Here is a 12,104-nt window from a genome sequence, read left to right on the forward strand (position 1 = left end):
ACAAAGATCACATAAGGCCTGAAACCTGCATTCATTTCCCAGCCACACAAAACTTACAGGGACAATATCCTATGAAGATCACATGTTAAGCAGGTGAAGACTTGAAGACCTACAGTTAGACAATGAAATGTTGATGTGATTACTTTTTCTAAAATACAGAAAGGGTCTCAGAAAAGTCTAAGATACCATATACATCCAATCCGTAAATATCTTGTGGATGTCATGATTGCCAATAACTTGGCTCTAAAATGAAAAGGTTGAGAAGAGGTTGGAGAGAATGATAGATACGGTGAAAAACAGATTTAAGCCCTGTTGTCCTTTAGGGTAAATTCTGGGAGGAGGGACACTTAGTAAGTTACTGAGAGTTCTTTTGAGAAACAAATAAAAAGGAACCCTTCATGTGACATGGACCTAGCCAATGAAATTCGTCACTTAGCAGACCCTCCCTTTAAGTGGTGAACTTTTCAAAGGACTGGAAATTCTATGAGTAGTTTTAATATTTGCGGTTTAAACGTCAAGATAAGGATAGTCATATTCCTCAACTTAAGAGGACAAATTGGTTGCTCAAATGCTAACATTGACTTGAAGAAAGGCATTTCAGGTCTTGCCAGCAATGTTAAACTGACACAGCATTGTGTTTAAATTCAGCAAATGTGTATTGAGCATTTGCTAAGGATGGGATTCTGCTGTTCAAGACAGATGAATTTAAAATTAAAGAGGGTTTTTTCCCTCTTTCAAAAAAGTTACAATATAGTTGTGTGTGTGTGTGTGTGTGTACGCACATGCGCTCAGTTGGGTCCAACTCTGCAACCCCACGGACTACAGCCTCCATGGATTGTAGCCCACTAGGCTTCTCTGTCCATGGGGATTCTCCAGGCAATAAAAATGGAGTGGGTTGCCATGCCCTCCTCCAGGGGGGTCTTCCCAACTCAGGGATTGAATTCATGTCTCTTGCGTCTTCTGCATTGGCAGGCAGATTCTTTACCACTGCACCATCTGGGAAGCCCACCTAGCTGCTTCAGGCAAAACCACACACACACACACACACACACACACATACATACACACATGCACACACTCCAATTACTCAAATGACTAGGGGAAAAAAAATATTAGGGTCACTTTCTTATGGTTAATGTGTGTAGCAATGCATCACTATGACTCTTATAATAACCAGGAAAAATAACCAAATGGGCTATGCATTAGTATTTTTGTTGGAGGGAGGAGGAGACCACAGCTTGGCATGACTAATTAGCTTGCTTAACATCCTCCAGGTCACTCCTTACAGTCAGAGCCACAGAGGTTCTCCTGGGGCCTGTGCTTTTTTGCCAACATGTGTTGCCTGTATCACCCAGATATTTTCCCTGTAGCCCTAGCATTCACTGAGGATATTTAATGCGACCAATTCTCTCTGTAGAGAGAGTTCTTGTCTACTCGACTTTTTCCCTCGCTGACAAGAGGGCAGGAGTTTGGTAACCTTCAGACTCTTGCATCCAAGTACCTAGCACTTATTTGTGTGATAAAAGAAGAAACTCCAGTCACCAACTTCCCTCCACAGCTCAAAGGATGTGAGACACAGAAATACCCACCACTGTAAGCTCAGGATCTCAACTCGTGGCCCTTTTGGTTTGAGGAACAACAGTGTCATTTTGACAGCAGTGTGGATCCCTGCAGAAAACATCACGCAGTTTTGATGCCATTTCATTGAGGTGTTTTCTTTCAAATGTAGATATAAACAGAGGGTAGGGCTGGACAGCATGCCCAGAGGTTTAGGAGAGAAGGGTCTGACTCATGCGGGCTGAGCGTTAGGTCTTATTCCCAGGAATGCCTGGATTCCCAGAAGTAGTAAAAGCAAACATTTTAGCAGAATTATCTCAGCAGTGCAGTGCATGGTCGTGAGCTGAAAGTTTAATTACAAACAAGATTGCATGGTCTCTCTGTTACCCACCCAGCACTTGCTGGTGGGGATGACTGGATTCCATGAAGGCCTCTGCAAGGAGGGTGTGTATTGGAGGTTGGGGATGGGGAGGACACTTTGCTTTGCTCTCTAAAGGACTTTTGCCAAGAGATACTAGACAGGAGGAAAATGTTCATCATATCAGATATTTTAAAATATAGGCAGTTGGGTAGGATTTTTTTTTCCTGTGCCCTCTGCTTTTAGCTCATCAACCCTGGCCCCTTCCAGCCAAAATCTTATCCTATCCCGTGAAGTCCAGTTTGAATGACTCAGATGACCTCTATTCCATAAAGCCTGAACTTTCCCCTTGTGCCCATAGCCATCTTCTGAACCTCACAATGACTCATCTGTGGTCACGGTGGCAGTTTTTATTTCAGTCTTGTCGTTTTTTTCTGTGTAGGCCTGCTTGCTTCCCGAGCCTGGCATACCATAAATATCTGTTGGATTTAATGGATTAATTGTTTTTATCTGGACCCTTGGTATCCTTCAGTTTACTTTAATTTCACACTTTCAGTTTAAGCATCTATGATGTGTGAAGCACCATTATTGGGCTTTAAGACACATCCGTGTGGACTTGTACCCTAGCTCCATATATCCATTTATAGTTTGCACAAAATGTTTTTAATAATTAAAAAAAAAGCAATAATAAATGCTTTGTGTACATAATACAGTCCTACTGAAGTTATGTGCGGAGGTCATAGATTCTGCTATTACGTTTTAAAGCGGTTGTCTTCTGGACCCCCCTTTATCTATTCCTCCGTTACTGCACCCTCTTTGTTTTGGTCGAGACAGATGTCAGAGGCCAGAGATCTGTTCACAGTCTGCTTGGTCTCACGAGACGTCGATGGATGAAGTCAACTGGATCCATTCCACTTAACCCATCAGTTTGCTCTTGCCTACCAACCCCAAGTGATTCCTGCCCAGTAAGCCTTCTACTAGGAGAATGCTTTCCTAGTTTTCATGAGTATTACAATTAACAATTGATGGATAAAGCCAAAGTTATATCAGGAGAGCCTAAGCCGGCCTATTCCTCCATGTAGGAAATGCTTGCCAAATCTTTGCTGAGTGAACCTTCTAGCAAGAGCCCATGATATGAGTCCTATGAAACATTTAACTAGATCTGCATCATGTTTATACATATTTGAGGATGATTGCAACTTTTTTTAATTGCAGCATACTTAGTTTTCTTTCTTAAGACATTTCTGTTAAGCAGCTTTTGCTATACAGTTTGTAGGTTAAATTCTTAACCAAGTTTCTAGGGATTACATTTGTTTCGTTCTGAGTGCTTATCCTCTTTCCAGATCAAAGGATTAGGCTCAGGGTTTCCATTTAATGTAACTTACAAATAAGCACTCAAAAAATGTTAATTAAAAATATTAAGCCCTTGAGTCTTTTACCATCCAGCAGCAACTCCCAAGTATCTAAGCTGGAAGAGGGCACAATCTAAGAGTCGTCTTGACCAAGCTACTAAAAGTTTCCGAGGTCCCCATCTGAAAGTGAACTTGGTGCTGCAGTAAGGAATCTTCTTCACTTTAAGCAGGAACAGAGTTCTTGGGTTGGTGTTTGTCTAAAAAATATAAAACAATCTTTCCCAAAGTCTAGGCATTCAATCAGCCTTTCTCCTTAACTCTGCATAGCAGTTTCCAGTTGTCTTTGATGCTGATCACTTGTATCCTAAGGTCTATATGAACAATGAGTTCATACGATCTCATTCTCGCCGCCTTTGTTATCAAAATATATACTGCCTCCTGACAACCAGATTTTGCAGACTTAGTGAGTAACTGAGGAATTCTAATGGAAGACTTGTCTGATTTTTATGAACACAATTATGTCTGTTCTAGAGAGTATAGAAGGGGGAAAAGAACCCTCAGATTCTGCAAGGAGTGTGTGAAGACACACACCTCCCATATTTGTCTTAAATATGTGTCATCCATGAAGCTGAGCATGTTCAGGCGTGGGCATCATAGTCCTGTGGCCTGCTCTCCTCAACATCTTTGAAATGCTGACACTCTGAGGAGATGTGGACCCTCCTGGCTGTCCCCTCCCAGAGCAGCATCCTCCTGGTTTCCATGTGGGAGTGATTTGAGTAGCTGGGTTCTGGAAATGTCTCTAGTGGGGACCCTGGAGTATTAACCTGTTACATCGAGTCCCTTTCCTTTCCTCCTACCATGCCCCTTGTCAGTTCTAACAGCTACAGCAGCTCTTACTCTTCAAACAGAACCAGATGGAGCTCCAGTTCCAAGTACATACCAGAATTCCAATTTTCTTTTTTATGTATTTTTTTTTTCTGTGTTTTGGCTGCATCATACGGCAGGTAAGATCTTAGTTCCCCGACCAGGGATTGCACCCATGCCGCCTACAGTGGAAGAACAGTGTCTTAACCACTGGACTGCCAGGGAAGTCCCCCCAAATAGTCCTTTTTTAATTCATTGCTTCTGGTTTCTGCAAATATATATATGTAGATATATATATTTGTGAAAATGAAAGGATATGCCAGCGTACAGCGTACAAGTGGAGCGCCCAATAGCATGATCTCTTTTATCAGCCAAAGGAGATGGAGGTGAGCCCTTGTTTGGAGGCTTCATTTCTCTTGCCCCTTCCTTGTTCTTTTGCGATATGCACAGTAGTATCAGGGAAGCCAGCCTTTGGGCTGCATCTGAGCTGTGCAGCCTTATCTAGTGTTATTCTAGCTGGTTGACTCAAGTCTTTGGAGAGGAAACTCCATCTGTCCACTCCCCCGGGATTGTTTTCCTACCAACACTGGTTTTGTTGCAACCGGTAGTTTGTTTCCACCCAGCAAAATGCTTTCCTTTCTGGAAAAAAAATTAATTCAAGCAATTAAGATGAGAAAAGAAAATTGGTGAGGTTCTTTCTGCATTACACTTTTCATGCTCTTGGATATTGGTATTTTTTACCAGAATTTTAAAATGTTTTCTCATCTTTTGCGAAAAATGATCCATCACCACCGTCTTGCTTTTCAACAGCATAAGTGAGTCATTTGCAAAATTTTGCTTTCCAGTAGTCAAGGTAAATGTTCGATGGAGTCAAAGTAATCATAAATGGTTTTAGAGTCTCCATAATAATGCAAAAATATTGAATTTGCAGAAAGAATAACTACAAGATTTAATTTTTGTTTACTAAGAAATTCTAAATTAACTTTTGATAATTGTGGTTTTGAAGACAGGAGCTGAGGTGGAGCATGGGTGTGGTGGTGACAAGTACATGGGCCACCAATCTGATCGGGAGTGAGAGGTTTATCTGGATCGGTCTCTAACATGTGTGTGACTCTGAACAAGGAACTCATATACTTTGTTTCTCAGTTCCTTTGTCCACAAAACCTTTTCCTTGTATGACTGTTGAGAGCTGAAGAGATAATGTATCTAAGTTTAACCCTTAATAAGATGCCTGATAGGCTTCCCCAGTGGCTCAGCAGTAAAGAAACCGCCTGCAACGCGGTCTCCAAGGCGCAGGAGACCCAGGGTTGGGAAGATCCCCTGAAGGAGGGCATGGCAACCCACTGCAGTATTCTTGCCTGGAGAATCCATGGACAGAAGAGCCTGGTAGGCTACAGTCCATGTGGTTGCAAAGAGTCGAACATGAAGAGTCGAACATGACTAAAGCAACTGAGGACGGAGGACAAAGACGCCTGACACAGAAGAGTTACCCTGTAAATTTTCCATTAATAATGGTAATTTTAGTCATCAGGGTTTTTTTTCCCTATGTAACACAGTAATCATGAAAAAATACATAAAGAGAGAATCCTGTCACCAACTGTAAAACGATTGTATGCCTTTTCATAACTGTAAAAAGTCTAAAGTCCCAAGTCAAGGAATGCGGTGATCAGGTGCTGTGAATTAAGCTCCAAGATCCTGGAACAGCATCCATGTTCAGATGCTCAGGCATTATCAGAAAGCATATGTGTTATCTGAGGAAATGAGACAATTGCTTAAAAGTATTTTCTTTAGCTTGTAGTGTCTAATGATGAATTAAACAGCTCTTTGAGTCATCGGAGATGCTCTAAAAAGAACCCAACATACTCCACCTCCCCCCATCAAAAAAAGTATTTTTCCTGTTTTTAATCAGACTTCCATTCTTTGTCTTTTATTTTTTCAGGCTCTTGTACAGACCTGTCTTGGGAATGTTAAACACCGGGAAACACTCCCTTGCCAATGCTCGCTCAAGGGACAGTATTTTATTGAGCAAGACAGATTTTCATTTTAGAAATGAGGCTTTCCACATTCTGATGTTACGCGTAGCTGGTTATGTATTATTGTAGGAAGCAACGATATTTGTTGCATGGCTGGGAGGCTGCATGCTGGTGTTTGACCAGCAGTTTGCAGAGGTTTGCATGATGATTTACTGCATGATGCTAAAAACGTGCCCTCTGTCCTCAAGTGATTCCCAGTAAAATGTGTCTCTCTCCTGACTTCTTTTTATCTGGGGAATGTGTTTCCTGTCATTACTAAGACAATGCTATGGCCATAAAGTGCATGTGGGTTAATACCTGCAGACATCTTACAAGGAAGAGGGCGTTAGGGTGGGGAGTTCATCCACAGGAGCTGTAGGACACCATCCCCCGCCCCCGGAAGGGGATGAGGATGGCTGTTTTCTTTTACTAATTCACTTCTCCCCACCCAGAATAAAAGGGGGGCTTTCCTCCACTGTGTCTAGCTGTGTCTTCTCTTTGCGTGGGGAGCACAGTGAAAAGAAGATGTGGGTGTAGACATTCTCCTGGCAGTGTTAGACTTTTATATTTATATTGGAAACAGGATGTCATACTGGGTCACTTCTGCTAATGGTGATAAGCTAACTCAGAGAGTGGCCACTCGAACTCCAAAGGAGTTTGGGAAACTTCTGTCAAATCGCCTACAGACCATCAGATAAATACCAGATGTTTATGTTTGTCTCACACACACACACACACACGGAGTGAGACTTTCCACAATTCTAGTGAAGGCATTTGATGTGCAGCTCTGGCTACACCCCCCATCATCACATCCCCTCAACATCACCCTTCATGTTAAACAGGAGTACATCAAACTAGGATGTGAAATCACACCCATCTTCCAACTAAAAATAAAGCAGCTGTGAAACAATGGCATTCTTTTTAAAATAAGAAAATGGTGATGGGAACAGGGCTGATTGGATTTAGGGAAAGCAGGTTAATTATGGTTATTGTGTGTCTAAATTTTTACGGAAAGAAAGGAAATATTGTTTAGGACGATGAACCCTCCAAAACACAGAGGGTTGCCATTGTTTAGAACTTCTGGGGTTGTATCTATCTTTTCAGCTGCCTGTCTTGGGTCGCCAATCTTGTCTGTTAGACTGTGAGGTTGGGGCGAGCTCATCAGAATTCAGAAAGCTAACCCACCAAGAGGATGGCCAGATTTTGAGTAGTATTCATGACAACTGCTTCTTTGGGCTTCCAAATGAGCAGAGAACAATCTCTTTAGAGAGCAATCCATTTATTGACAAATAATATCTATAGGGATGAGAAAGAAACATGCTAGGTTGTTTAGTGATGTTATTTCATTCATTCATTTCCTTCCCCTTGCCTCTGCCCTTCCCATTCCTCCTTTTCTCTAGAATATTCTCTCCCTTTTTTGTCCCCTTGTAAGTTCCTACCATTCATCCTTCTGTGGGTGTCTTAGACATGGAAGTCAACTGTGAGATGTCTCCAGCTCCCTAGCTCCCTTCCTCCATGCACTGGCCCATCCTGTAATCTTGTTTGTGTCTCCCATTCTTGCTTCTCTTTGTATCTTCATCATTTAATACAGAACTTAGTGGAAAGTTGATACTAAGTGTTCACGGGGTAAATATCAATCAAGGGGAGTAGAAATGTTCACAGGCAGCATACTGATTAAACAGATGATGTTACAACCAATGGCATTGTTACAACCAATACCATGAAGCCATTGAAACTGATGGTATAGAAAAATATTTTTGCCATGGAAAATATCCATAAAACTAAACAAAAACAGGTTATCAAACATAGAGGTAATATGACCTTGTATTGAGATGACCAAAAAGTTTTTTTGGGTTAAAAACCTGAATGAATGTTTTGATCAACCCAGTAATAACAAAACATATACACAATTGTCACATATATTTTGCATAAGGAAAAAAAAAAAAAAAAAACTCTGGTAGACTACTTTCAGTGGTTATTTCCTATTGGTGGTCTTATTGAGATTGCAGTTTCTTCTTTAGTCTCTTCTGTATCTTAGGAATTTTTAATAGACATCTATCACTTTTCTAGATAGAAAAACAGATACTCCTTATAAGAAATCTTAAAGGTCTGGATGCAAGTATAGGAAAAACACAATATATTGACTTGAGAGATGGAGAACTGAGCTTTGCACTAAACATCCTGAGGTTCAGTTCAGTTCAGTTCAGTCACTCAGTCGTGTCCGACTCTTTGTGACCCCATGAATCGCAGGCCTCCTTGTCCATCACCAACTCCTGGAGTTCACTCAGACTCATGTCCATCGAGTCGGTGATGCCATCCAGCCATCTCATCCTCTGTCACCCGCTTCTCCTCCTGCCCCCAATCCCTCCCAGCATCAGAGTCTTTTCCAATGAGTCAACTCTTCGCATGAGGTGGCCAAAGTACTGGAGTTTCAGCCTTAGCATCATTCCTTCCAAAGAAATCCCAGGGCTGATCTCCTTCAGAATGGACTGGTTGGATCTCCTTGCAGTCCAAGGGACTCTCAAGAGTCTTCTCCAACACCACAGTTCAAAAGCATCAATTCTGACTTATTCTGCCTACCAGGCCAAAAAGAGGAAACAGCCATGTCAAAGAAAAGAGGAAATGTCCTTTTAAGTCCTTTTAAGTCAAGAAAACTTTATATGTGAAGGTGCAAAGGCAGGAAAGGCATATCTTTTGGAAGAAGAAATGCTTGATGTGGCTGAAAGATACATTGAAGGGAGGTGGATGTAGCAGGTGAAACTGAAAAGGTAAATCTCAAACGTCCCTGGTGGTCTAATGGTTAAGATGCTATGCTTCCAATGCAGAGGGTGCAGGTTCGATCCCTGGTCAGGGAACTACCATCACACATGCTGTGCAGCATAGCCATAAGAAATAACAAGGTAGATCACAGCAACGTCATGATTAGCAGAGATGGTTTCGACCCTGAGAATGTTAGGCAAGAGTAATAGAGTGGGTTGCCATTTCCTTCTCCAGGGGAACTTCCCTACCTGGGGATCGAACCCAGGTCTCCCACATTGCATGCAGATGCTTTACCCTTTGACCCACTAGGGAAGCCCATAAATAAAAAGGTACGTCAAAGCAATGTCATGATTAGCAAAGATAGCTTCAACACTAAAAAAGGTGTAAATACCCAGTAAGTCCTTCTGGGTCTCCCTACAGATACCTGCAGAGTGAGCAGTGGAGCTTCTGAGGCTGATAGTTATCTATCTCCTTCCAAACTCTCAGTCACTGAGAGTCGCTTTTAGGGCAGTCCACAAAGGTCCCCAGGGAAAAAGGATTTACCAGAAGCTCATGGTGTTGCAAGTGAGAGTTTCCAGTACTGGGCTGTGTCTTGTTAGAGTTCTGGGTACCATTCAGTTTTATTTGCAATGGTTCAAGTCCCAGCTATAATTATTTGGTTGTCATTCATTCTTTCTAAACCCAGTGGCAGTAATGTTAGAAAGAAAAATTAAATGAAATTTCAAGTATCCCAGTGCAGTAAGTAAGAGAATCTGCAGAGTTTGAAAGCATTCCATGGAAACCTCATGCAATTACAATGGGAGGTTGTGAATGCATTTCATTGCTGTTAAGAAAAGAACATATCTTTTCTTCTTTATGAGTGATTCATGCACATGCTTTAGGGCCTTTCGATTTGGGACTTTGGACATCTCTTGCATTGGGCATCAGGTTAATTCCAGTCAATAGATCCTTCCTTTAAAGTCGGTTGTTTCTAGTGCTAGGATTCTTCTAGTTGACCACCAGTTAACTTCTTATCTTATCCTAAGAACAAAATTTTAAAAATAGGAAAAGGACAACCAGAGCATGAAGTTCTAGAGCTCTTCCTAATCAGCCTAAGCTGCATATGCACTCTTGGGAAGTTAATCATTTCCAAACCAAAGACCCATCTGTAGGTTTGACTGAGTTTATTTGCACAGCTCTGCTTCACGGTCCCTTGAAAGTCAAGGTTTTAAGGGCTCTTCAGGTTGAAGTGGATTGGGTATTGGGCATGAGGGCGTGACTCAGTGGACAGTTAGTAAAGCCCTAAGTGTTCTGAGAGCATTTGAGAACAGTTGAAATTGTTCAGTGCATCCATGTCTAGAGTAGCCATTAACTTTCAAGTTGCAGCATTAAGAAATTAGTGAGTTTTTGCAGCAACCTAAGATCATCTGATTATTTGTTCAGAACAGAGTTAGATTTAGGGTTGCCAGATCACATTCAGAAAAGAACACCCAGTAAAATTTGAACTTCAAGTAAGCAATGAACCTGTTGTTAGAATGTCCCAAATACTGCATGGGATGTATTTATTTTAAAAACATTTGCTATTCATCTGAAATTCAGATTTCACTGAATATTTTGTATTTTTATTGGCTAAATCTGGTAAACGGGGGCTGCCTCCCATTTTTGAAATGTGTACACAAATTCATACAAAGTGTTAGAGTTAAAAAATGCAAATTTCAGTTAGCAAGTTTAGGCACTTAGTAAAAATATGTTGGATAAGTACTTATTTGTTAAGATTTAGACCATATCTACCATTATCATCTTAAAAATATGTATTTCTAGTAAAGGCTTGCTCCTTTTTTCTTTTAAACCTGGTAAAAGCATTTTGAGCCTGGACTTTACATCTTTAAAATCAGGATAATGAAATAAAGATTGTTTTACACTGAATAGTATCCCCTTCCTTTTTAGATGAAATCTCCTATTGTTGAATTGTGTGTGTCCAAGTTGGCTTCTCCGTGGAGGGGCTGTTGCTGTATTTGGTCTTGGTTCCGTTTTGAAGGTATTGGCAACATGTTGATTTAACTGCTCCAAGGGCCTTCAGGAAAAAGCAATTTGGGGAAGACAATAGCCATTCTTCAGGAGACAGGTTGTACATAAAATGGAAATTGTTTAGGTGTTTATGGCCCATGGGCACTGGAGGGTTAATTGAAATATTGTTTCCTTAGAATTGGGTTGTCATGTAGCAACTGGAAAGCGGGATGCGGAAGTTGCATTTGGGGAAGGGGGTGGGCTTAGGGTTTGGGGGGAGTTGTTTTTGTTTTTGTCACCATTTTCGGGGGAAACAGCCTCTTACTACTGAATATACTGTTGAAATATCTTGTTAGTGTTAATCAGTTGTAACATGCAATTACTTTTTGTGAACATTATGAAATATTTTGCCAAATATTTGTGCTTCGTTTCTTTAAATCTCTGTGTTATACAGAAATACAATCTGGCCATTCCAGATTACAAATCTATGGCCCGTTTCCCAAAGCACAGCATGCACAAGGGTCTTCAGAGTCAGGATGGTTCCAGTCCACATCCTATTTAGAAGGAGGGAGGTTGCTGCAGAGCAATGGGAAATGGGACCATGTGAGACTCAAGTTCTAGTCCAGGTTTCTCCATAACCAGGAGGGGAGCTTATCTTGTTTGTCTTGGTTTTCTGTTTGTAAAATGACATTTATTAATGTGCTGTTTAGAACGTATCATTAATCTCTTAGAAAATACAGTGATATGATATTGGTCCTGGTTTTCTCTTTTGTTCCAAGGATCAAGCCATCTTGGTTGCTGGTTGCAAGGATGAGAAAGTTCTCTTCCCCCTGGTGGTTGCCAGCTTAGGGCAGTGTCTGTCTTACCATATCAGAGGCTTTCTTGGGGCTGTTGGAACTAGAGTGTGTTGACCCCAGATGGAGGAAGACTACATCGTGGTCTCCGCAGGAAAAGACGCTCCACATTACAGAGGTATCAGGATGGGCAACTGATCAGGCTGTATTGTCTTGTAGGTAGACCTGGGCCTTCTGCGCTATGTCACAGCTGTTGGGACGCAGGGAGCCATTTCAAAGGAAACCAGGAAGAAATACTACGTCAAAACTTACAGAATAGACATTAGCTCCAACGGAGAAGACTGGATCACCATTAAAGAAGGAAATAAACCTGTTGTAAGTTTGCCTGCCTCCTCCTCCGCTAATTCAGTCTTTGAAATGG

At 41.4% G+C, this 12,104-nt stretch overlaps 1 protein-coding gene across 4 annotated transcripts in view; it reads left to right on the forward strand.

The window, feature by feature from the left end:
* NRP1 (neuropilin 1) overlaps nt 1-12,104 on the forward strand; it is a 147,682-nt gene that overhangs the window by 90,525 nt on the left and 45,053 nt on the right. For all 4 annotated transcript variants that reach the window (XM_055543737.1, XM_055543738.1, XM_055543739.1 and 1 more), the window contains exon 7: nt 11,903-12,058. In XM_055543737.1, coding sequence (XP_055399712.1) covers nt 11,903-12,058 — 156 coding nt within the window. The remainder of the gene's footprint in view (nt 1-11,902; nt 12,059-12,104) is intronic.

The sequence above is a fragment of the Bubalus kerabau genome, chromosome 13, assembly GCF_029407905.1.
Source record: "Bubalus kerabau isolate K-KA32 ecotype Philippines breed swamp buffalo chromosome 13, PCC_UOA_SB_1v2, whole genome shotgun sequence".
In the NCBI taxonomy this organism is placed as follows: domain Eukaryota; kingdom Metazoa; phylum Chordata; class Mammalia; order Artiodactyla; family Bovidae; genus Bubalus; species Bubalus kerabau.